Consider the following 27294-nt stretch of genomic DNA (forward strand, 5'->3'; position numbering starts at 1 on the left):
GTTTTTATTTTTTTGTTTATCATATTCTTCATATACATATTCCCCTTCATGTTTGCCCTTTTATAAGTAAAGTGATTAATTTAACTTGGTCTTCATTTTTGCCTTTGTCTTTACGCAACTTTGTTTTTGGTTTTATATTTACCTTTACCTTTATCCTTTTCTATATCTATGTACGTACTCACCTTTACTTTTATTCTTGGATTGGTCTTTTTCTAAGTGTTGTTGCACTTCAAAAAGTTTTCGCGTATTATGCATACATGTGTTCACACATATATGTATGTTCATATATAATATGTATAGACATACATACATAGATTACTAAAAAATCCACATTAACTGAAATCAACATATCGCACACCGTCTTCAAAAGAGTCACAACTCAAAATTTGTCATTTTTGAAATTATGCGCTAAAAATGTACACAGAGCATTTATTTACCTATAAGCAAGATCTGGAGCAAATTTTGGTTATAATTTGTTATAAAAAGGCGTGAGTACTAGGTACTCATGAAATTTGATGTGTATACATATGCGAACGGCAAAGCATAAAAGTACGTTTACATATAAATATAATCTCAATCAAAGCTCGGTAGCTGTCAAATTGGTTGTGCTTGTTATTCACACAACTCGAGGAAAAGTTAAACTTCTTCTCTGTGCCACCGTGGTCACTTTTTTTGCAGCACATATTAGGCCATTTAAATATATTTATAACTTAATATTTTATTAAAAATACCTTTACAAACTTATTTTCCTTACTAGCATCAATTTTTGTTTACTTTAATATTTGACATTCCTCCTCTTCTTCGCAAGTATAATCGATAAAACTAAGTTGGACACCAAAAAGTTATCGGTTTAATCTGAGATATTTTTAATTAATCTCTTTTTCTAATAACAGATTAGGGAGTTAAGCTCGAAAATTATGATAATCTTTTTATATGTAAAGCTGTTATTAAGCGATTCAGTTACATACATACAAATGTAGGTTAGGTTAGAAATTAAACATTAATTTCGCTTAATTTTATTCATTTTTCTGATTTAATTTTTTTATTCATTTTCATTTTTAATTATTTTAATACATGAAATTATCGGTATGATTGATAAAATATACTTGTATATACTTGTGACTCAAGGGCGTTAAAATATCTTGGAAACACCGCATCCCTTATTGTTTTTGAGCTTATAGTTTGAGCATTTCTATTTGTATATACTCCTAAATTTACCAAAATAGACTACTAAACCTATGCCTAAAACCATCTACGAATATCAAAACCAGGGCATGAATCACGTATGACGACATTCATCTGAACGATATCGTGTCGAGATTGTCTTGCTTCATAAAAATCAAAAATTGTTTGATCGTTTGTGGGATATCGTCAACTCGATTCCAGTTTTGCTTCACGTAACAGTAACTGTAGCCGTCATCGATTCGCCAACAGTTATCGGGTGATGAAACGAACGAATACAATGAGGTACAACCAAACTCGCTATCGTCTATCCGTGCTAGCTAACTTTGTTGTTGCTTTCACATGCAAAATTTTTCGTTAAGCGACCGGAACTCAAACATAGCAAGCAGCGAAGTGGCGAATCGATGACGGCTATTAACACGTAACCGCAACACAAATGCATAAATCAGTGTTTTGACAACATCGTTTTGTCAGTATCGTTTGAACGACTATCGTTTCAAAGTTACGTGTAGTGTTGTTCCGATACGAGTAACTACAAGTAATTACTCGATACTTTCTTCAAGTACTGAGTCCTTTTTTACTCGAATCCTTCCCGCAAGTACTTAGGTGGGTATCGAGTACGTGATTAAAGAATTACTTGCTTTTCCAAAAATTCTGAACTTCGGTTCTGACAATATATGAATCATGCTGCTGTGGTTTTTGCACCAGGGAATGGCATTGGTTGATCGTCAACTGTTCATACTCATTCAATACCGCTGCTTTGTATGACTGAGCAGCGGCGCACAGTGGTTCGGATCGCAAATCTAGCTGGACGAACCTATTTAAACAAATACTCGTTGATGGATCTTTACACCACTTCTTACCTAGGGGATTTTTGGGTCGCTGATTACATATCTAAAGTCATTTACCAAAAATTCAAAATGGCGGATCCAATATGGCGGACGAAAATTAAAAAAAATCGGTAGATTTCTATGAAACTGGGTATCTGGGGGGTTTTTGGGTTGCTGATTACGAATCTAAAGTCATTTACCAAAAATTCAAAACGCCAACATGGCAAGCGAAATATTTAAAAAATCTTAACATATGAAAATTTTTTGTTTGTACTTAAAACGATTACAAATTTGTTAAAAATATTTCGCTTTATATTTTTATTTTTATTTTCAGTTCCCAATAACAAATACATTTTAAAATAATTTTATAGAACAGCTAATTCTTTAATAAAAACAGTCCGTATCATAACTATGCGACACCCACATATCGACAAGTTTTGACTATTTATTTTATTATTATTTAATCTTAATTACTTTTTTCATAAAAATGTCGTTTGTTCTTTGTCAAAAATGTGCAATATTTGAAAAAAAAAACTCAATAAACTTTCGAAAAAATGTCGATGCCTTTAATTAGGTTTCTTAGAAAGATATTGAGTATGCAGTTTTATTGCCCATTCAGTTCTAGTAAAACAAAAAGATTTTTGGATTTTTTTTTTGTTGAAGGTGTTGCTCATATTCTCCATATAAAAAAATCATCGAACATACTTCGTATGGCAGAAAATGACTGATATCGTCAACCAAAAAAAAATGCCAAAAATCAACGAAAAGCCCTAGGTACTTTAAACTTGCACTTAATTTTACTAAAATTTAATGGGCTACAAAACTGCGAAAGTTTGTTGTTTTTTTCAAATATTGCACAAAGTTTGAAACTTGGATTGATATGTGTTTTGTTAAAGAGCATAGTACATTTTTATGAAAAAATAATTAAGATTAAATAGTAATAAAATAAGTTGTCAAAACTTGTCATTATGTGGGTGTCGTATAGTTATGATAAGCACTAGAATATGTATTATTCTAGACTTTCGTCTTCAACGTCAATGTTTGTTAATTGTGCTTCATTATTTTTTTTTATTTTTTATTTTTTGAGATTTGACATACCGTCACTAAAATGTAAATATCTAAGCCAATTGGTTAGATTTGGTTATCGAACTTACCCTCTGCATTTGCGAAGGTGTTAAGAATAATATGCAAGTGGTTTTATAACGGCCTTCGGCGGCCTTTACTTTTCCTACTCTTTAATTTATTTTTTTAATTAATCAAATCGACGATTTTTCGGACTAAATTTGCTTATACCAATGTGGACATAAATTGCGTTATGACCTCTGAATCTATAGCGGAATAAGTGTAGTTTTTTGTTTATAAAGTCAATTTGCAATTATGCAAATATTTGTGAGTGCAATTAGCAATCTTTTAAGTTAAATTTCAGCTTTTAGAATAGAGTTCTCAAATAGGCGGCGTTGACTGACCTTTTTTTTTTGTTTCCATTTGTTTAATTCTTTAATAAATGCAATTTCTGTTTGAATGTATTGTCAGGAATGTATTCCGAGTACCATTAAGTATTTTAAAAACAAAAAATATTTAGACTTTCGTCCAGCTAGATCTGCTATCCGAACCACTGTGCGGCGTTGGCTTAGTAGTATCGATACCTAAACGAAATTAGAGGATGACTGAACACGAGCGCATTGCGTGCTGTCTTGCAAATACAGGCACCACAAGTGAACGATGCTTATAACTGCTCATACTGATATTCACTTCGGCAAATCTGTACTCGTGATCGTGCACGAAACCAGCAAACGTGGCAGTTGAACGGCTCCGAAAACATGAGAGTCATCATTTGTTGCAGAAGTCGTTTGACTTGTTGCTGAAAATCATCTGACTTGTTGCTGAAAGCCATTTGACTTGTTGCTGAAAATCATCTGACTTGTTGCTGAAAATCATCTGACTTGTTGCTGAAAATCATCTGACTTGTTGCTGAAATGACGACGAATGTGGTAAAGGGTAATTTATCGCCTCGTATGCATGTATGTATGTATTTATAGCGCGTCTACCATTCAATTGCATTGCTCACTGCTGGCTAGTTGTGAGGAATGTGCATACGTACGTATGTATGTATGTACATATCAATGCTTCATTTCAAACAAGCAATTGTCTTTAAATGTTTTTGAACTACAGTATTAACACGATGTCTTGCCTTTTGATTTGTTGCTGAATGTACGACGAGTGTATGTAGAAAAGGGTAATTTATAGTATCGTAGAAACAATCAGGAACAGTAATCGTGTTGTGCTCGGTTGTTTCACTCGGAATTGAAAAATTTGGTTACATAGGAGTTTAATATAACATAATTTTGTAACTCGATACATAGTAAGTAACTTTATTTTATTTAATACATGTACATATATGTGATAAAAGCCCTACAGCTTTATTATTTTAATATAAATATTACTGTGTATTGTATGTATGTACATATGTATTTACGAAAAGTACGTAAATTCGCTAATATGTTTTATGTGTTTGTACATATGTGTGTTTTCAATAGATTTGGCATAATGGCCGATACAAAAGCTTTTGTTACTGAACAAATTGATAATGGCGTTTACACCTTGTCACTGCAACGTAAGGGCAAAAGCTTCATTTGGAATATATTGTCAGAAGTTTTGAAAACAGATGGAACCATATTAGAAGGGGTGGTGTGCTGCCGCATGTGCAGCAAAGTTCTTAAATACAGCAAAAGTTGCTCATCCAATCTGAATCGGCATTCTTGTTGTCTAGCCCTTAAAAACGCAGATGTTTTAAAAACTGTCACAGAAGATGACAAAAAAAAGCTACTGATGCGTGCGCAGAATGGGTTACTGAAGATTGTAGGCCCTTTTCTGCTATCAGTGGCTCGGGCTTCCTAAAACTAGTGAAGTTTTTTATTAAGATAGGTGCAACCTATGGTGAACATGTAGGTATAAAAAACTTGTTACCTGATCCAACGACAATTTCGCGCAAGGTCCAAAAGTCAGCTGATGAAACAAAGAAAAAGATTGGAAGTGAAATAAGCGAAGTTGTGAAAAGTGGTTGCGCATCTGCAACGATAGATATGTGGTCAGACAACTATGTTAAAAGAAATTTTTTAGGTGTCACGTTGCACTACCACCACGATTTTAAACTTGTTGATATCACTTTAGGATTGAAGTCAATGGATTTTGAGAGATCAACCGGTGACAATATTTTAAAGAAGTTGAAATAGGTGTTTGGTGAGTTCGGTGTGCAAAATCTAGATGCCATAAAATTCGTAACAGATAGAGGTTCAAATATAGTAAAAGATTTGGAGCACTACACACGCTTTAGTTGCAGTAGCCATTTATCATCTAACGTGTTAGATAAGTCGTTTGACGAAACAACCGAACTCACTGAAATACTAGAGTCGTGCAAGAAAATAGTGAAATATTTAAAAAAAGCAAACTTGCAACACAGACTTTCAACTTCCCTAAAGAGCCCTTGTCCAACAAGGTGGAACTCTAATTATGTCATGCTGAAATCTATCGTAGATAATTGGCTTACTATAAAGGAACTACTAACTGACAATGAAGGAAGGCAACGTCTTCTTCATATAAATATTTCCACACTCAAAGTCTTGGTTGAACTCTGTAGCAACATTGAAATTGTTTTTAAAAAATTGCAAAATTCCAGCTCTCCATCATTGTGTTTTGTTCTGCCTTCCATTTTAAAAATTCAAATCCTCTGTGTGCCTAACAATGAAGATATTGTGCCCATTACAGTTTTGAAAGAAAAAATTTTTCATAACATAAGCGGTATTTGGGCAAAAAAATTTAACTTTGTGGAATAAGGCTGCATTCTTTTTATACCCGCCAGCTGCAAATATGCAACGGAACGAACTTTCCGATATTAAAGATTTTTGTATATGTCGCATTCATGAATTGGAAAATACTACAGCAGATCCATTGCAATCACCACTATTGGGTAATATCCCTTCTGATCCCGAAAGCCCAGGACCACACTCGTCTGTTCTAGTTCTACGAAATTCATCTACTCCATCTAACAATTCAACACGCTTTTTGGCGCAAACTAATATGACTACATCATCACCAGCCAATGGAGATGTTCAGTTCTTTTTTTCAAATTTATTAAATCAATCAGCGATGGCAAGACCAGAAACTCCTGAAGAAGAAGTTGAAAGGTATAGCCAGGGAATAGTTAAAATGACGGAAAATGTTGATTTATTTGTATGGTGGAGGGATAATTCAAAAAACTATCCTCATTTATCAGAATTAGCTCTTCAAATCCATTCGATTCCAGCTAGCACTGCAGCGGCTGAGCGAGTATTTTCTATGGCTGGCAATATTATAACGGAGAAGCGAAGCAGATTAGTGCCAAAGGCAGTCGACACCTTATTGTTTTTGCATTCTTATTATAAAAATTTTAACAAATAATTACAAGATAATACCGTATTTTCCTTTATTTTTTCCAACACAACTGTAACTATAAATAAAGACAAAAATATATAAAACTGCAAATTTTCTTTATTCTCTAGTTAAATGGGTATGTATTTTAGATATTTCCCACAAAGTTTCGAGGTGGAAGTAAAAAAAAAAATAGTCGCCGAAAAAAAAGCACCCTAATATACATACATACATGTATGTAGGCTAGTTGTGAATATGCATACGTACGTAAGTATGTATGTATGTATGTACATATCAATGCTTCATTTCAAACAAGCGAGTGTCTTTGAATGTTTTTGAACTACAGTATCATCACTTCGGCAACACGTCAAACGCGCCTTCAGCAACAAACCAAAGGCGGCGGTTTGACTTCTGCAACAAATCAAGTTAGCTAACTGCGGCATCTTGCCAGTCTTTCACATAAGCTGTCATGCTTTCGGCAACCGTCCAAATGCAGTATCGTGCTTATGGCTGTCGATCAAATACGGCGGTTGCTGGTTTCGTGCACGATCATTCGGAGTACAGATTTGCCGAAGTCAATATCAGTATGAGCTGTTATAAGCATCGTTCACTTGTGGTGGCTGTATTTGCAAGACAGCACGCTTTGCGGTGGTGTTGGTTCATCCTCCGTTTTTAACGAGAGTAGGCTTAAAGTCACAAAAACAGCACCCTTTGCCAATGTCTGTTTTGCACCACGTTAAGTTGGCTAATAAAAAAAGTGTCAATCCCTGCTTTCCCGTACTAGTCAATTATTAAAATTTTGCAATATACAAACTTGTGGCTACTTTTTTGGTAAGTTTTGGTCGGAGAGTACTCGAACCGATTCTTTTTATGTATCGAGTACTTCTCTCCGATACATTTGTGGCATCGATACTTTTCTTCAATATTTTTAAAGAGTACAGGTATCGAGTACAAGGTCGTATCGGAACAACACTAGTTACGTGATTCATGCTCAGTTGCAACAAATGAGTCCATACATACAGTCATGTGAAAAATAATAGGGACACATAGTGTTTTTTTGTAGAAATACAAAGAAAACCAATATTTTAAATTATTTCCGAGTAGTATTTTTATTTTGAAATCGGCCAATGTTCTACTATAAAATAATAAAAGAATAGGCTCAAATTCTATGCAAAAAGAAAAAATACAAAATATTTCAATATCTAAACTCAAATTATGCTGTGAAAAAAAAATAGGGACATTTACAAAGTTCAAAGTTTTATCATTAAGTTTTGTAGCATTTTTTTAAGTTATTTAATTATTAAGGTTATCTGATTATTTAATATTTCGTTGCATAGCCTTTACTTTGTATAACAGCCGCACAGCGGCGAGGCATAGAGTCGACCAATTTTTGGCATATGGCCGGGGGAATAGCTTCCCATGCTTCCTTCACCAGTAACCAGAGTGCATCTTTATTGGTTGATTTTTTACCCCTCAACGCTACTTTCACATATTGCCACAAATTCTCGATAGGATTTAAATCTGGCGATTGAGCAGGCCAGCTTAGTGTGTTTATGTTGTTATCCGAAAACCATTTCTTTGCCAGCTTCGATGTGTGCTTCGGGTCGTTGTCTTGCTGAAACACCCATCGAAGCGGCATATTATCCTCAGCATAAGGTAACATAACCTCACTTAAAATTCTGCAATAAGTTGCTGCTGTCATTGTCTCCTCAATTCGACATATCGGACCAACACCTTGGTAGGAAAAACATCCCCAAACCATAATTGACCCTCCTCCGTGTTTAAAGGTTTTAACTGTATATTGCGGTTTGAAAGCGGTGTTAACTGGCCTACGAACATGTTGTGTACCGCAGTCAGAATAAAACAGATTAGATTTAGTCTCATCCGACCACAGGATATTGCGCCATTTCTTCACTGACCAATTGATATGCTCGTTAGCAAAAAGTAGCCTTTTAGCAACATTTTGTTTTGACAGAATAGGTACTTTCCTCGGCCTTTTTAATTTTAAATTTTTGTTTATAAGTCTTTTGCGAATGGTGGAACAGTCCACGTCCAAAGAAAATTCATTTTTTATATCATTTGAAGATACAAAGGGGTTCTTTTTCACAAACTTCTCTATATTTCTTTCAAGAACTGCAGATATTTTTGTTTTCCGTCCACGTGTTTCCACTTTTGGCTTATATTTTATTGCATTTTCCACCATTCTTTTTTAACATTTCAACGTCTCGGCTATTTTCCGGTACGAAAACCCTTTATTTCGAAGGTGTTTTATTTGTTCTCTAAGCTGAAAAGTGCAGTGCTTTCTTCTGCCCATTTTGAGTGACTAAATTGTAGTGTATGATTAGTGGTTTAGTATATAATTAAATTTCATTTTATATATAATACCTTTCGTTGTTTATAATCTTTAAAATCCACACTATTTCAAAGAAATTTGTATTTAGAGGTCCGCGTCCCTATTATTTCGCACACGCCAAAACGAACTCACTTCACGAAATGATCAATAATTATAAAACGACGCAAAATATTTCCGCTTCGATAACGGTTCTTAGCTTCCACGACATCGCAGCAGGAAATTATTACGTTATTTCGGACCAATTTTTAAAAATTGAGGCGAAGTAGGATTTTCAAATATTTTAATGAAAGTGCCCCTATTTTTTTCACATGACTGTATATATGTACATACATAGGTACAAGGCCGTATGCATGTGCGGAGTTTAAATAATCGGAAGTAATAATCAATTGTAGCGCATTTCCTCTTACTATGCATATGCCTAAATGTATGCAACCATTTGGCAAGCAAACACAGGGTGTTTCTAATGAAAATAAACATTTATGCTGAAATACACATGCTAAGCCCTTCGAAATTTTGTGCTGGGATATGCGTTACAGCTTCGCAAATTTTACCCCTACCGAAACCAAAGATGTATACACATCAAAAACCTAAGGTAAAGTCTCCCTTGCCCATATGATTAGCATGAGCAACGAAATAACTTTTCGCATTTTCTGGCGAACGTATTATTTTGAGTTGTGACTCTTTTCAAGACGGTGTGTACGTATGTATGTATTTACATATGTTCATACTAAAGGGTTGCAAGAATCAACTCATGTTATGAATGCACCACAGAATTCATGAATTCATCTCATAACTCGAGTCTAGCGCCGCTGTTGTGTTGTGTTGAAACTGGTCTTGTCTTTCACTAACAGGTAAGCTTGTTAATTCATCCCATACGCAAACGAAACTCACACTCTCACCACCAACCAGTTGTGCCGATCGTTAAGCAGTGGGAGCAATAAGTGGTCAACACTCATTGTTATGTGAATTCATTGTTCCTCGAATTCTATTAACACGGATGTGATCGGACTTCAAAAAAAATGTGTGTGGTAGAATGTGGAAAAAAATGTGGTAGATTTCAAAAAAATGTGGTAGACCTCAGGTTTTGGATCAAACTTTGTATAAAAATTAAAAATATTCTGCAAGGTTTCAGATAAATTGCAAACATTTTAATTAGAATTTAAAAATAAAATAATTTTAGTATAATAAAGTGCAAGATTAAAGCTGCTAAAAATTGCGTTGAGCAATTTTTTTCTTGTACGTGTAAAGCGGTTCCTTCCATATCAAGATATTTTTCCAACATATTTTGAAAGATTTCTGCAACCTTGCGGAGTGCTTCCAGTTTTTCTTTTTATCACATCACGATGTAGCGAACAAATGTGGCACGTTCCAGAAACCGCTACTTGGGATTTGCCGATTTTGACACTTCTCAAGTAAAGGTAAACAACGCTTTAGATGGTTTTGATGCACTGAAATTTGCCAACACTTTCACAAAAATCGCCGTTTTTTTTAACATTTTCGCTATTAGTTATTTTTATAAATCATATATTTTGCAATTTAACACAATAAAACCACGTTTGCTGTCGAAAAATTGAATATTGAGAAAATTTAATATTTTACAGTTTATTTTATAATCCCATTCTGCCTATTGTTAGTGTTTAATGTTGGACAATTTTTGCTCTTAAAATTAAGAAAATTATGTCGAGCAAAAATAAAACTGCTCAAAAATGCGAATATGTGGTAGATTTCAGACCTTGTGTGGTAGATGCTCAAAAAAGTGGCAGATCTACCACAATGTGGTAGAAGTCCGATCACTGATGGGTGCACTCATGGTTTTCAGCTAAGCAAGCAAATAAAGAAGGGAAAAAACAAAGGGGTTTCCCACCAACATGTTTACCTGCATATTACGGACCGTAGATGCTTGGTCGATATATTTTAGTAAATATTTGAATTTGTCATTTAGTTTGTGAATTCGGAGATGACGCGAAGTAGAATTTTTTGGCAGCTATTTGTTTCAATACACACATTTTATACCCGAGCGCACTTGTTATCAGATATATTTCCTCAAAAATAATGGATGTAAGTGATTGACAGCAAATATGAGTGCATTTTTCATTAACAATTACCATATTGTAATACATTGTACACCTGTGTTTCTACATATGCTTACAAAAACAGGTAACATTAGATGAATCTCCAACGTCAAGGCGCTCTATTCCTGAACTGAGGGAACAATTTATAAAAATTAAGGATAAGATTGTAAAAGGGGAGTACACAATTGTCATTGAAACTGGAAAAAGCAAGGTTTGGAAAATTTTTGGAAAGGTTGAAAATAGTGGCAGTGTGATAAGCGATGTTGTGGCATGCAAAAATTGTAACAGCGCTTTCAAATTTACGAATAGCACGTCAAATCTAGTGAAACACAAATGTTATAAAAATTTAAAGAACCGTTCGGAAGATGAGTCAAAGATACAAGTTGACCATAATACATAAAAAAAAAGTTTTTGATAAATTTACCAAATGGGTCATAAAAAATTGCAGACCATTTAAAATGGTGGAAGACGCAGGCTTGATCGAATATACGGACCTAATGCTTTCAATTGGAGCTAGGTGTGGGCCCATCGTAGATATTCATCAGTTATTACCCCATCCAACAACAGTATCAAGAAATATAGACAATCTATATTATATAGCGCATGATTCCTTAAAAATGGAACTAAAGGATATCTGTGCCTATGGACTTACATCCGATTTATGGACCGACAATTATTTAAAATAGTCGTTTTTGTCCCTGACTTTTCATTATATTAAAAGCGGAAAAATTGGCATGAAGCTGCTTGCTTTTCGATCAATGGATTTCGAATATTGTAACAGTAATTATTTGCTCAAAAGGTATATGCAACTTATTAAAACACTTGATTGGGTTTAAATGTTATTTCATTTCCCTTGCTTGCACAAGAGCAATTATTAAAACACTTGGTTGGGTTTTAATGTTATTTTATTTCTCTTGTTTGCACAAGAGCAGCCGTTCGTATCGGTCGAGTTATTACAACTGAATTTGCTAACTAAAATATTGCGGCGACTACGCCTAAATACCTGACGCTTTCTTACCACCTACCAGTTGCTGCACATGTTTTGCCGTGTGACTTGCAAAATACAATTCGGCAATTTTACCTCTTGCCGTTGGCTTTAGGAATAGGAGTAAGAGAAGTGCGCCCCCTGATTGTAATGAACGGGCGTTAACGAGATCATGCAGCCTCGCTATGTGCTTAAGGTTCCTCATATTTACTTTGTGAAAGTATGGTAGCGATAGTAAATCAATGTGTTCGGTGAAATTTACATATTGCGCACGTGCAGCTTCGGGATGCGATCGAATAATTTTAGCCCAGTTGACGTAAGCCGTAGTGTTTACCGAAATCTCTCCATCAAATGTTACAAGGAAAGTTCCCTTCGTTAGTTTTGTCAAGTTCTGGGTTTGTAAAGATGTTGGTTGATCGTTGATTACCAGTATGCCATTATCAACTTCCTCAATAGCGGGAACATTATCGGCGAATTTTGACTTACATTTTGCAGAGTGTTGGTTAAGTAGTTTTAGCGTACAGGGGCTTTCCTTCAGAGGCTGACAAAAGTTTGCCGCCACAGCCTCCTTGCAGTTGTAGAGTGGAATGTATTTACCATTACATTCAGCAATAATGTCTGTTTCTAGAGCGATAATTTTTCCGTCATGGATCACTGGCAGCAACTTTACATTATTACAAAATCTGTCTATTTTTGGAAATTTAACAACAAAGTAAATGCAATTCGTATCTTGAAATATCTTAATTTTAGAAATGGACAATAAATCACTTATGCTAATGATGTATTGTGGAATGATTTTCCGTCATCCCTTGTCAAATTTGATTTGGAGACAAACCGGTTTCGGCGTTGTGCCATCTTCAGTGTCATTTTTTCGTTCTGAATAGTTCGTGTTTCCTTCCGCTTTTTATGTATTCGTGTTACTATCTGTTTAAATGTACACCAATGAAAATTAATAAGGCAGCCAAACTGCCATGTACAGCCACCTGAATTGATATGAAGGGTAATATATGTTCATATGTATATATGAATATCGACCGCTTAAAGTCGATCTCAAATATGTACTTTCGCTGAAGAAATTTTAGGTCTATGTTATGTAGTTTGCCTATTATCAATTAAATATAATGCTTTGTATTGCATGCGCCCCACGCTTTTCATTTTCAATCTCATAAATTGGTTATAACGACTTTTGCTAAAATTTCAAAATCAAAAGTTATCAAAACAAATTCTATGGGACTGAGAAATATTATTTTCTACTTTTTAGTCCATTTACAAAAGCGTTGTATATTAAAAAGTTTTTTTTTTATATTATTTATTTTCTACTTTTTTGTCTTGTCTGTATAAAATTTTGCGATAGATATTAAAATAATTCAACGATATTAATAGAAAGGTGCACACACATGCATTTACATATGTATGTACATACAAACGAGCACCAATTAATTTTATTTAAAGAAATGGCGTGTCGTCTATTTCCGCTGTAGCGAACGTAGTACATAGGGCGACATCTAGATGTCATCTACCTCGCCCTATTCACTACAGATGTCGCCCCATGCACTAGACTTTTTATAGGAACTTTTAAAGAAATGGCGTGTCGTCTATTTCCGCTGTAGCGAACGTAGTACATAGGGCGACATCTAGATGTCATCTACCTCGCCCTATTCACTACAGATGTCGCCCTATGCACTAGACTTTTTTATAGGAACTTTGCAAAGCAAAGGTTTTATGGTGTCGGACACACAACATTGAAAGTTTCTGGATCCACAACATTGAAAGTTTCTGGAGCCACAACATTGCAAGTTGATAAAAGCGTTGTAAAAAGCGGAAGGAAACACGAACTATTCAGAACGAAAAATGACACTGAAGATGGCACAACGCCGAAACCGGTTTGTCTCTAAACCAAATTTGACAAGGGATGACGGAAAATCGTTCCACAATACATCATACTCCTACCCTGTAGGAAACACAAACAACCAAAAAGAACTTATGCTAATATTTGCAGAGTGTTCAGCAGCTATCAAACCATTGATATCCATACCATTTAGCAGGATAGGGTTGACAATATTTAACCTGCCCAGAGTGACTGACGTTAAAATGGTTTCCAATTCCATTATAACTGCTCTATTTCTGGAGGAGGCTAGAGAAAAGAGATATCCCGTATCTATTTGAGTGCTTTTTGCATTTTGTAATAATTTATTTACTGTCACTGTCAATTCGTCTATTTTCTTTTGTGTAGCTGAATTTACCGCTATTTGTTGTTCGTTTGTGTCTAATAGGGCATTGGTTCTGGTCTCGAACATTTGAAAGTCGTCAGAGTCTGGAGTCCCTGTTATGTATTTCAAGGCAGCCCCCATAATGTTAATACTTCTAGCGTACCGATGGTGTATTTTTATTGCGTCCAATAGTTGTAATATTTCATTAGCATCATTCTCCAGTAGTCGTTTAATATGTGATTGTGGGAATTGGATCAGTAGTTTGTCTGTCTCCTCAGCTATTGCTTCGAATGCTGACAAATTAGTTTGGTGAGTAAAAAACCATGCTGCTCATAAACAGCTACAGCTCCGGATGTAATTGGGATGTAGTAAGAGTTGGTATAATCAAGTATTCATGCGTTGGCTCGAAAGCTTAACGAGAGCAAAATGATCCTAAGGGCGACAAAGGAGAGAGCGGTCAGTGTCTTAAATTATTTATGTGCACTTTTCGTTCATCAATTATAACAAATGTACCAAGATCCTTTTGGATTACTTCTTCGGTGTAAAGTTTTGAAAACTTGTTTTCTATTCTTTTATTAGTCTTCAAATAAACTTTATCCCCTGGATTATACCGTCGTGTTTGTCTATTTTCATTATGTCTTTGTAAATCTTTCTGCTTAATACGTGTAAGTCTAGTTTTTATTTCCCTTATTAATTCGTCCGGTGTTGAATGTATTACGTCTATTGGCTTTTTACTTCGTTACTGAATGAACTGTGCGGTTGTACTTAGTTGTGGCTAGCAAAATTAGCTCAATCGTGTCAGAGATACCAGTCTCAAGCTTCTGACAGCCGGCAATTTCCGTAAGGGTACTGTGGAATCTTTCTACTTGTCCGTTAGTCGTACTATGGGCGGGTGGGGTGGTGTAGATATTGACGCCAAAGTGATTTTTAAGTATTGATTTAATGGTTTCCGAATACAATGATCTCTCATTGTCACAGACCAACACCTTAGTATTTCTGTAAAAATTGAGAAGTTCGTATATGGATTCTTTAACATCAACTATGGCTCTAGATTTGATTGGAAATACTATTGCAAACTTTGAGAACTTGTCTATTGATGTTAGGAAACGTGTCTTATCGGCGGAGTAAATGTCGACATGAAGGATTTCTCCCGGATATTCAGGTAAACGAGTCGATCCTATTTCTGGGTTTGGGGGATGGCGTTGGTATTTGGCCTCGTGACATATCTTGCAATTAGAAATTATTTCCCTCAAAATTTTCCATATTTCAGGGAAATAATAGCTTTCAAGGACCTGTCCTGGTTTTCACGAAGTGACCGATGAGCTCGGTTATGTTCGGTTTGAAGAATCTCGCGCTGGTCATCTTTGTTGAAGACGTCTATTACCTGTTTGGTGGTATGACGGAATTAGGCGGCCGGATATGCCGTGACCAGTTCATCTTGAATCTTTGCCAGGATGAGCAATTCACACTGCAAGCCGTTCACAACATTTGGGTTGACACATTGTTTTATAATTTTCATCAGTTCTCCTACATTATTGAACGATATTCGGTGCCTCATTCGGGATTTAAATATAATTTTCGAGCTAAGTGATGTGTGATTTCCTTCTTCAAGGACTATTTGATTCCGAAAACAATTAAAGGGGTTCTTTTCAGTGGGAATTGCATGAGACAGCGACTCTTCGCTATTCGCAGCCATGCTTGCCGTGTCCATGTCATGCTCTAATGCATTTATATGTTGTCGGGAGAGGGCGTCCGCGACGAAGTTTTCCTTACCAGGCTTGTAAAGAAACTGCGGTGAAAATTCCTTAACAAAGGCATGCCATCTTTTCATTTTCGCGTTCGGATTTTTATCGGATAAAGCGAATGTGAGTGGTTGATGGTCGGTGTAAATATTCAAATTCTTTACGCTATACAAATAGTTACGAAGCTTTTTTAGAGCCCATAATATTGACAGCGGTTCCCTCTCGTTGGTAGCGTAGTTTTCTTCGGCTGAGGAGAGGGTTCTGGAAAGCATTGTGATAGGTCTTCCATTCTGTGACAGAACGGCGCCTATTGCATAAGAATAGGCATCTGTAGTCAGATCAAATGTTTGTTTGTAATCAGGATAAAGAAGCAATACGTCTTCGGATGCAAGGATTTTTAAATCTTATTAAATGCGTTAAGTGCTTCTTCATCAAGACTAAGTTGAATTTTCTTTGACTGATTAGCGCCTATATTTTCGTTTTCCCCCCTTAGGTACTTCGTTAGAGGTTTTGCAATCGAGGCATAGTCCTTTATAAACCGACGATAATATCCTGCTAATCCTAGGAATGAACGCAAAGCTCGTAACGATTTTGGAATCGAAAATTCTAAAATGTCTTTGACTTTATTGGTGCATGTTTTGATTCCCCTTTTGATACGGTAAAGCCTAGAAATTAAACACTTTCCTAAAAGTTCTCAGGGGAAACGCGCATATTGGCATCGAAAAATTTTGTCAGGATTTGATCAATGTCCTTACTGTGTTGTTCGGCAGCTTTGGAGAAAATGATAACATCGTCTATGTAAACATGACACGTTTTGCCAATTTCATCCCTAAGGACATCATCAATGGCTCTCTGCAAAATGCTAGGAGCATTTTTTAGACCAAAGGGGAGCCTACAAAACTCGTACTTTCCGTTGTTGACCGAGAAAGCCGTTTTCTCTCTATCCTTTTCTGCGAGTTTGAATTCGTGAAATCCTGATTTGAGGTGTATTGTGGAAAAAATGTTGCACTTCCCATGTTTGCTAAAATCGCAGAAGTGTCCGGTATTGGGTATTTATCACTTATTGTCTTGGTGTTTAGCTTCCTAAAGTCAATTGCGAGTCGTGATCTCTTGTTGTTTTTTTCGTCTAAACCTTTCTTATCTACAACCCAAATTGGATTGTTATAAGGGGAACAGGATGGTCTAATGATTCCGTCACGCACCAGATCTGATATCTCCTTATTGACAAATTCCGCAGAAGCAATGGGGTATGGGTAACTTTTCGAGTAGACGGGTAAATCGTCCACGGTCCTTATCGTACCTACAATGCTGGTATTGTAGGGCAGCGCTTCATCTTGATCAGCGAAAACTTTAGCATGATGCTTTAGCAATGTAGAGATATCAATATTGTCCTTGCTTGTTTCCGATTTAGTTTCTACTAGTTTGTTAACGTCCGAGCAGTAGTAGTACAAGAGTTTTTCCTTTCCACCATCATAACTCAACGTACCACTCTTTAGGTCAATACTACCATTTACATCTTTTAATAAGTCGAATCCTATAATGCCGTCAAAGGTCTTCAAACTGGGTAGGACAAAGAATTCAACATTCTTGTTTAATATATTTATTGTACATTTTTTGTTAATTATATCGCTACCGTGGATGGATTTGACAGTGAAAGGGTTATTCACAGGTTTTATTCCCTTTAGAGCGTTAAGGTGTTTTACATAGCTCTTTGCAGCACCGGTGTCGATTAAAAATCTTATTCCCCAAGTGTCCTTTCGACATAGGGCAAGAGGTACTTAGTCCTAAAAAATTAACGTCGTCTTTCGGTCTGTCCAGGTCATATTCAGCACTCTTATGTTCCGTGTCATGATAATAGTCATCATACCCGGTATCACTCCAGTATTCATCTTCCGGTTCGTATTGGTCTTGGGTGATATTGTTGATACGCCGTACCTTTTGTATGGGCAGCTGATCACTTCCATGCTGTCTTTTTTTAGATTTTTCTTTATTCAGGCCTGTTGATACAGGCTGATGGCGATTGAATATGCCGCCCGTGTTAATGTTATCCGGACGAGTTACCTTAGGGTAAGCTCCTTGATTACGGTACCTATCGTTATTTCCGTGGAGTTGTTGGGGTCTGTTCTGTCTGAAGTGGGAGTACGACGGATCTATGTCTATCTCCATTGGTACTGGAGTTTGCTGAGTTCGAGTTTGTCCACGTTGGTCTTGAGGTATTCTACGGTATTGGGGTGAATAATAATAAGGATCTAAGTTATGGGATGCCTGCCTGTTAAAGGAACTTGCAAACATTGATCGGGCTTGGTTCGCTTCCAGTTCCTGCGCTAGGGCAAGTGCTGACGGCAGATCAGCGGGTCTAGAGGAGAAGAAAACATCGCACAAATGGCGATTGAGTCCCGAGATGAACACGCGAAGTGCATCATCCCGATATTTCTTATTAAGTGATCCAATCAGCGTGGTGTTCTCACCGTGAGTCATGATTGTTTTATTGACTATCAGAGTCAACTTTCTCTCCACTGCATCATAGAACTCCACTACTGATGATTTTCCTTGTCTAAGGGTCGATAACTGCTGTTCAATTAAGTAAATTGGTCTTTTGTCCGCATAGGCAAAGTCTAGTCGAGAAATAATAGCGTGAAAATTTAAGACTGTATTGAAAGAGGATAAAGGGCCATTCACATACAACTTTCCTCGCTTTGCTTGACAGTTCAAACTTTGACGACAAAGCGTGAAACGCAGAAGGTATGCTACAATAAACGCTTTGACAGCTTTTGCGTTCTCCTTTTCCTCCATATTTTTTATCTGTAAAATAGATAGGAATATAATAATATGCGTTAATAATAGCAACAAAAACTCCTATTTACCCTATTTTTGTCATTAAATGCAAATGCAGGGGCACGAGAAAAGATACATGTAGACAGCTGATTGCCAAAGCGGGCAAAAGTTGAGAGTTGTCCAAGATTTTGCTTCGTTTTGCTTTGCTTTGCTTCAAACGTTTTTTATGTGAGCATACTCATGCATATGCCTACAACGATCTCATATGTCAAAGCAAAGAACTATGAAGCAAAGCGAAGAAAGTTTTATGTGAATCAGCCTTAAAACACTATCTGCGGCTCCTACTACTTTATTTCGGATTATGCCTACCGCTTGGTAGTGTCTTGAGCTACCGTGATATGCTTCGAACACTCTATAAGCAGTATGAGCTGCTTGTCTCCAAGACACATAACGGGTCGCGTCGCCTTTGAATTCCGGCAAGGTTTTCACAAGGTACAAGGATTCGTCACATGGTATTCCGGGTTGAATAGTCACCGGTTCGTATTGGGTAACACGAACTGGTGATTCGATCCTTGCTAACCTGGTTGTCAGTTCGTCAACCCGAGACTGAAATTCCCTCCGGGAATGCACGGTCGCAGTACGAATGGCAGTATTAAGAAGAGCTTCCAGAGTTTGTGCGTCCATATTTAATTTTTTCTAAGTCAGTTAAGTGTTAAGTGGATACAGGGATTTCCCTTTCTAACCGTTACCCACCTTTACAAAATTTATTTATTATTTCAGAATTGTCAAAAAGGATAGTAAAACTTTTTAAACAAAGTTAGCTGCTAAAATCACTCTACTCACATAAAAGTTTCCATATCCCGATAAGCTATGTCACTAAATAAGGTATGATAAGGCAGCAGCACGATGATTACTCAGGTGGTGTTCCAGCAGCAGGAAGACAGGATTACGATGATTAGGATGCTTTATTTTTTAGAGCATTGGCTCTACACTTTTTCCCACTAGTTATGTGGTGTTTTAATTTTTAAACTTTATCTTTTCAAATTGTTAAAAAACTTCATAAATGTTCACGGCGTTTGTAATTAAAATGTTTTGTTGCGTAATAAATTGCTCGCGGCTCACTGTTTATACAGTGGTTAACTTTCCGGCAATTGTCGAGTGGATTGGAACCACGGCCACGCACAGGATTTGTCCTTTATAAGGATAACACAATAACTGCACTGTGGCCCCACGTTGGGCGCCACTTATTAAAACACTTGATTGGGTTTTAATGTTATTTCATTTCTCTTGCTTGCACAAGAGCAATTATTAAAACACTTGGTTGGGTTTTAATGTTATTTTATTTCTCTTGTTTGCACAAGAGCAGCCGTTTGTATCGGTCGAGTTATTACAACTGAATTTGCTAACTAAAATATTGCGGCGACTACGCCTAAATACCTGACGCTTTCTTACCACCTACCAGTCGCTGCACATGTTTTGCCGTGTGACTTGCAAAATGCAATTCGGCAATTTTACCTCTTGCCGTTGGCTTTTCCGCTGCAGCGATGTTGTTGTTGTCACGCGCTACCTGGTCGACGCATCGTCATCACTATCGGTGGGAGAGTTGTTGCTACGCTATTTCCACACTCAAACCTGCCGACGCACCGTCAGCAATATCGGTGGAAGTGGAATGTTGACCGGATACGTGTTTACCGGTGTTAACTTGCATATATGTATGTACATACATATATGTATATAAACAAAGTATCAACTAAATTTCACACTTTTTATTATCTTATACATAAATGCAGTTCTATATCCCATTCAATTCTAGGCTAATAAAGTGCAAGTTTGATTTTTGGTACCTTTTTTTTTGTTGGCGATGTTGTGCATTTTTCTCCATATAAAAAATTGTCGATCGTATTTAAGAAAATGTGTGGCACCAACGATAAAAACAATATTAAAAGTCGATGGTATTTTGTGCCCACCTCAAATTTGCATTTTATTATACTAGTATTGAATGGGATATAAAACTGCACACCCAAACAATTTGTAAAAATTCCGAAAAATTGCGAAATTTTGATGAAATTTTGTTGTATTTCTTAATTTCGTACAATATAACAACAAATTTATAGTTAAAGGTACGACCGCACTAGGCGACGCGACACGATACTACACAGCGCGGCAAAATATTCTTTGCATGTATTCTTATGGAGCATACCGCACTACGCTGCAGCGGAGCTACGCGACGCGACGCTGCGCGGCAAAGTTGATCAACTAGGCAAAAATGTCGCGCCGCGAGGTGACGCGCAGTTCCGGTGCCGCATAGTGCGGTATACCTAGCGGAACGACATAACATTTCGCACTATATTTTTAACTTGAAGTAATTGGATTTCCAATTGTGAGTGAATATTCCAATGCATTTCAATGTCGGCCGCTGTGGTGTAGTGGTAAGCAGTGCGCGCTTTCACTCACCAGAACCTGGGTTCAAGCCCTGGTCAAAGCAACATCGCAAAAAATTTAGAAAAAGGTTTTTCTTAACAGCGGTCGTCCCTCGGCAGGCAATGGCAAACCTCCGAGTGTATTTCTGCCATGAAAAACAGCTTCTCATAAAAATACAATCGCCGTTCGGAGTCGGCGTAAAACTGTAGGTCCCTCCGCTTTGTGTGACAATATCAAGGCGCACGCCACAAGTTGGAGGAGAAGCTCGGCCAAACACTAACATATGTGTAAGCGCCAATCTATTATATTATTATTATTTCATTCAAGAAGAGAATTGTATGTAAAGAAACATAATATTTGAGAAGAATTCGCCAAGGAAAATAAAAATAAAAGGCATTAGCATTACATCAGCGTCACTGGCATCCATCTTGTTTGAAGGTTTTGACACAAATAAATTAAAAAATTTGCAGCGAAGTGTCGCGCCGCTGCAGTTTCAGTGCGATATACCAAAAAGTGTCGCGCCGTGTCGCGCAGTGCCACTGCAGTGTCGCGTCGCTTACTGCGGTCTTACCTTAAAACTTGTCATATAGTTATGATATGCATTATATATCGCACACTGAATAACAAGCCTTTTTCAATACTATTAATTTACATATTAACACTGAGGTTGTTGATGGCCGTTTCAGAAAAAAAACACCTAATAAGCAAGACTGAGTAATAATTTATAAGCCTATAAGTTTAATGTGTTTTGCAGGGTTATCTAAAAAGTGCATTTATTTACCTTTATTTGATTAGGCAAAAGAATCGTACAAAAAGTAATAGCAGCGCTGAATGAGTTTGATTGTCGTCTTGATAAGGGAATAATTGTTACAGACAGGGGCTGCAGACCAAAGCTGCATTCAGCACATATGATCACATATTTTGTGTCAGTCATATGCTGCACAACATAGTTGAAAAAGCAATAGAGGAGTGTCCAGATATTAAGGAAATATGTAAAAAATTCACAAAACTTGTAACATATTTTAAAAAGTCTGGATTCAATGCGCAAACAACCACACTGAAAAGTTTTTCTGTAACTAGATGGAACTCAAGTTATTATTTAAAGCGGGACTCAAAGCTGTTCATCGTCTCTATCGTCATGTACCCAGATAGATGTTACTGTGAACACATGGATTGATACTACTCCGACATCCACTTCCTTTGGTTCTATTACTGCTCCCTCACAGTCTGTTCTGACTGATACTAATACTGCCACCATTAGCCAAAATTTTGACTGGAAAACAGCTAAAAACAGTCGTTCGAAGCCTAGGAAACCTTTAATTAGTGGCTCAAACAACAACAATGAATTAAATGTTGTTTCTAATCAGAAGTGGTTGCATCTGTCTTCGTTTTCAAATAATGTTATTGCTGAGAACATAATCAGTTATGTAATGCAAATCTGTTTGCTGACTTCTTCCGCTCGAATTTTGTGACACAGTCGGACACCTCTCGGGGTTTTTTCCAACTGTAGATTCTCCAATTAACTTTGGCAGGCTCTCATTATCTCTTGATGGCATTTTGCAAATCAAATCCTCATTGCAGACAGACGTTGATGGCTTATCATCTTATCTTCTCAAGAATTGTTTGGCCTTTGCAAAAACCACTTCTGTTACTATTAAATAAATCACTTGAGTGTGGGAGTTCATCGATGCCTGGAAAGTTACCTTCATTAGCTCTATATTTAAAAGTGGTGACAAAAGCAATGATTCCAACTACAGGCCCATCGCCAAGTTGTCGACTGTTTCAAAGTTATTTGAAAATATTGTTAAGCAGAAGTTGTATTTTACTGTTAAACGCTTAATTTCCGATAATCAGCATGGTTTCATGTCCGGTAGGTCTACTGTGACAAATCTAGCAATTTTCTCTGAATTTTGTATGACGGCTTTCAATGACCGCCTTCAAGTCGACACTGTATATACAGATCTTTCAAAAGCCTTCGACAAAGTCAGCCATTCAATTTTGATTTCTAAATTAGCTAGTTTGGGTTTTCATTCACTATTTTTATCTTGGATAAAATCCTATCTTCAGCATCGAAACTGTGTAGTCGTTGTCGACAATATGCACTCCAACTCTTTCATAGCGTCGTCTGGGGTTCCACAAGGCAGCATCTTAGGCCCCCTGTTATTTGTCATTTTTATTAATGACATTTCGAGTTGTTTTGTTAACTCTAATTTCCTTTTATACGCTGATGATTTAAAGATTTTTTCGACCATTTCAAATTCTTCAGACTCCATTAAGATTCAATCAGACCTTGACAATGTCTCATCCTGGTGTCGAACCAATGGCCTTGAGTTAAACATAAGTGTTTTCATTTATCCTACTCCAAATCGCGTTGCGTTATCCCCACTTCTTATTGCATTGCTGGTACCCGTCTATCTGCTCTTAATGAGATAACTGACTTAGGTGTAGTTTTTGACTCGAAATTTTTATTTAATAGTCATCTAAATTACACCATTGCTAAGTCATATTCAGTGCTTGCTTTTATTCGTCGATTTAGTTCAGATTTCACAGATGCTTATACTCTTAAGTTACTGTTCACGTCGCTGGTACGCTCTAAGTTGGAATACGCTTCTTTTATCTGGAGACCCTCTCATAGATGCCATATTAATAGACTCGAGCGGGTACAAAAAAAACGGTTTTACGCTTTGCTCTGCGGTCGTTGAATTTCGCCGACCCTATTCCCCCATATAAAGCCAGGTGTGCGCTAATTGACCTGAAATCTATTCAAGGCAGAAGAACTATCCTTTCGCTCACCTTTGTATTCGATATTATTAAGGGTGTAATTGATTCACCATATCTCCTCGCATTTGTTTCCATATACCACTCTCCGAAATAGTGATACTTTTTATACAATATGTGTCCGAACTCTTTACGCTTCTAATGCTCCAATTTTTCGAGTTCTGACTGAGTTCAATATTCTCTCAAATTCTCTAGCCATTGATTTTTCTATATCTAAGTATGATTTCAAATCAATGTTAAATGAAATGAGTTTTAATGTATAACTCCTTCTATTTCTAAGTAGTCTGTAAGTAACTTTGTTAATCTAGATTACTAATGATTGAATAAATAAATAAATAAATTATTTATTGCAATCAGTGGAAAGCAATTGGATCGAAATTATAAATGTTTTGCAGAAAACAGGAGAGAATCATAGAATGAGTAACGTCAATCTAAATATTTTAACAGATATAATACATATTTTAAAAAATTTCTAAGAGTCTTCGAAAGAATTAGAAGGGGATAGGTATCGTACCTTACATTTAATTATTGTGCATGTTTACTTTTTAAAACGAATTTGTGAAACAAATACTAATGACGAATTAGAAAGCATAAAATCGTTTAAACTTAAACTCACGACATTATTGAATGATGTGGTTATTAGAAACCTAACTATTTTTCACAAAATTTATTTATTTTTGTTCCCACCAACCAACAAATGATTACTCTTCACAAATGGAGAAAATAATTATGTTAAACAATATTGCAAAAACATGTTAGAAGCCTTAGCTATTGAACAAGATCTTAGCAATAATGAAAGTAGTCCAATGAATCCTCTTTCAAATAATAAGGAACGTCTTTTCTCAGGATTTCTTCAGCCTTTAAATCCAACAAATAATCTTGATCGTGTTCAAAATGAATTACTATTATACGAAAATATTAACGAAGCAGTGCATGATAATTTTGATGTTCTACAGTGGTGGGAATTAAATAAGCTGAAATTTCCATTACTTCTTAAGTTGAGTTTAAAAATCTGAGCAGTACCGGCAAGTAGTGTCTCATCTGAGAGAATATTCTCAAGTGCTAAAAATTTGCTTTCTGAAAAGCGTTGTGTTATAGGGTCTAGCCCTGTTTCGGTAGGCAAAATAATGTTTCTACATACGAATATCTAAATTAATTAATTATTTTTAGGAGTTTTAATTATTTAGTTTTAATGTATTTTGATACTCAACTTTTTCTAAATATTATTAAATTACTGAAAGACTTAGTTTATAAATACGATTTTTTGTTTCTATTTTATAAATAGTTTTAAGTTCCAGAACACTGAAATGTTTTACATTTTATTTTCCAATATATACGTGAATTGCTTTAATTCTATTTAATAGCTTCGAATTAGCAAAAATAAAAAAATAATTATAGTATTATATGATGCTTTTCATTTCAATTCAATCGATCCATTTGAGACACGATTTTATTTTTCAACTGAACTGCTCTTTGGTCGAAATGAAGAAGAACGTATATATGTTTGTAAGCATAAAAGTGTGTCAAATAAAAATACTAATTTCCTTCTTTCGGTCCCATATAAAAATTTCATTGTCGGTCACAAAAAAATAATTGTAGCGCTCGCAAAAATAAAAATGTTTAATGAAAAAACCTTTTCCCGCACATTCAATTTTAGTACAATAAGTGCAAGCTTGAAATAGTTAGTTAATTTTTGGGAATTTTTTTTTTTTGTTGCAGGTTTCGTATATTTTTTCCATATAAACGTTTTGTATGGAAGAAAATTGCTGACACGGTCAACAAAAAAAAGGCAAAAATCAAGGGTAAGTCAAGCTACTTCAAACTGGCACCTTATTGTACTAAAATTTAATATGATACAAAACTACATACCTAGAATTTTTGAATACTGAATAAAAAGTTTTAAATTTTGTGAACATTTCACTCGTATTGCTCAAATTCTTTGTTCTATATCGTCGTTTAAAGTACAAAACCGCGTGTCGTCATTCTTCAAAACGGCGTAACTGACATTTGATGCCAAAAATTGGATTTGCTCCCGCAAGCTCTTGGCTCAATCCTTATCCATTCGTCCTGAAAGATACTAGCCGGAAATGCGATTGCTTTATAAAAAAGAGAACCATTTTGAAATATGAGTGTTTTTACTCACTAGCAAATAATTTTTGCACCCTCACATACGCGGTTTTGCATTTTGTTGATACGCGGTTTTGTACTTTAAACGACGATGTACACTAGGGTGTTTTCTTTTTCGGCGACTATTTTTTTACTCCCACCACGAAATATTGTGGAAAATATCTAGAAACAAGTTCCCTGATATTAATATTAAGTGCTCGACCAAGGCGTGAAAACATATCCCGTTAAAAATATACGATGGGGGTGTGGTTACAGTCCGATTTCGCCAATTTTCAGTAGGAACCTCAAAATTTGCTCGAGTTATCGCCTGCACAGACAGGCGAACAGACGGACATGGCTTAATCGATTTATCTTTTCATTCTGATCATTTATGTATACATTTTTCTATATGTGTCTCGATTCTTTAGGCTGTTACAAACAACCGCTATGCGAATAAAGTCATAATACTCATGTGCACCAGTGCGCTCGTGTATAAAAACGTATACTGTCCTAGAAATTAAACTTGAAACGATTTGCACCCATTTTTTATTGCTTTCTAAAAAATTATTGGCAATTAGAGTTCAATTGTACAGGGATATATTCGACAGAGCAATTTGTTACAAGCATTTTAAATTAAAAACTGTTGAAATCGGTACATTTTTGAAAAAGTAATGTTCAAATTTATTTCTGTCTAGGGGTGCCACTAGAATGCTGAGTTAACAGTTGTTCATTCACACAAACATCGTTCACTCACACAACCTCCTTCTTGCACAGAGTTAATTCACAACAACTCAAGCAAACTCTTTGATTGACGAATTATGTCGAGGGTCGTTTCCTGTGAGAATGCTATGAGTTGAGCGAACTCATTAGCCGTCATCGATTCGGCATCAGTTAGCGAGTGATGAAACGAACGAACTCAATGAGGTACAACCAAACTCGCTATCGTCTATCCGTGCTAGCTAACTTTGTTGTTGCTTTCACATGCAAAATTTTTCGTTAAGCGACCGGAACTCAAACATAGCAAGCAGCGAACCGATGACGGCTATTGTTGTTCTGATTCATAAGATTCTGTCCTTTTGTTACCCAGGCACGGGATTTGCTCTTCCAGCGGCGTGAATGAATGCATGCTAAAATTTTTTGTGAGTGATTCAAGGTTTGTTTTTCATGCATTCATGCAGCTCTTTAGTACATACGCTGCGACTAGGTTGTAAATATTGTGCCTTCGGTTTATTAAAAGCCGAAATATGTACTTACGCCAGGGTTGGGAAATCAGGTTTTGGATATTGTATCAAATCCTCTTAAAAATTGTACTTTTTGTAATAAATTTGTACTAATTTTTGTTTTCGCGAATAATTAATATCTTCATTTGAAAAATATTTTTTTTTATTATACCTTTCATGAGCATGAAATGGTATTATAACTTTGGTCCGATG

At 36.1% G+C, this 27294-nt stretch overlaps 2 protein-coding genes across 2 annotated transcripts in view; both read left to right on the forward strand.

Moving 5' to 3' along the window:
* LOC118735310 (inhibin beta B chain) overlaps window positions 1-27294 on the forward strand; it is a 166431-nt gene that overhangs the window by 75652 nt on the left and 63485 nt on the right. The window lies entirely within an intron of this gene.
* Window positions 10786-11244, forward strand: LOC118736305. Its single transcript, XM_036466402.1, has 2 exons — window positions 10786-10830; window positions 10930-11244. Exons 1-2 carry the CDS (start codon window positions 10825-10827, stop codon window positions 11242-11244), a joined length of 321 nt encoding a protein of 106 aa, XP_036322295.1. The 5' UTR covers window positions 10786-10824.

Source organism: Rhagoletis pomonella, unplaced genomic scaffold (assembly GCF_013731165.1).
Source record: "Rhagoletis pomonella isolate Grant_MI unplaced genomic scaffold, Rhpom_1.0 Rhpom_scaffold_00003, whole genome shotgun sequence".
Taxonomy (NCBI): domain Eukaryota; kingdom Metazoa; phylum Arthropoda; class Insecta; order Diptera; family Tephritidae; genus Rhagoletis; species Rhagoletis pomonella.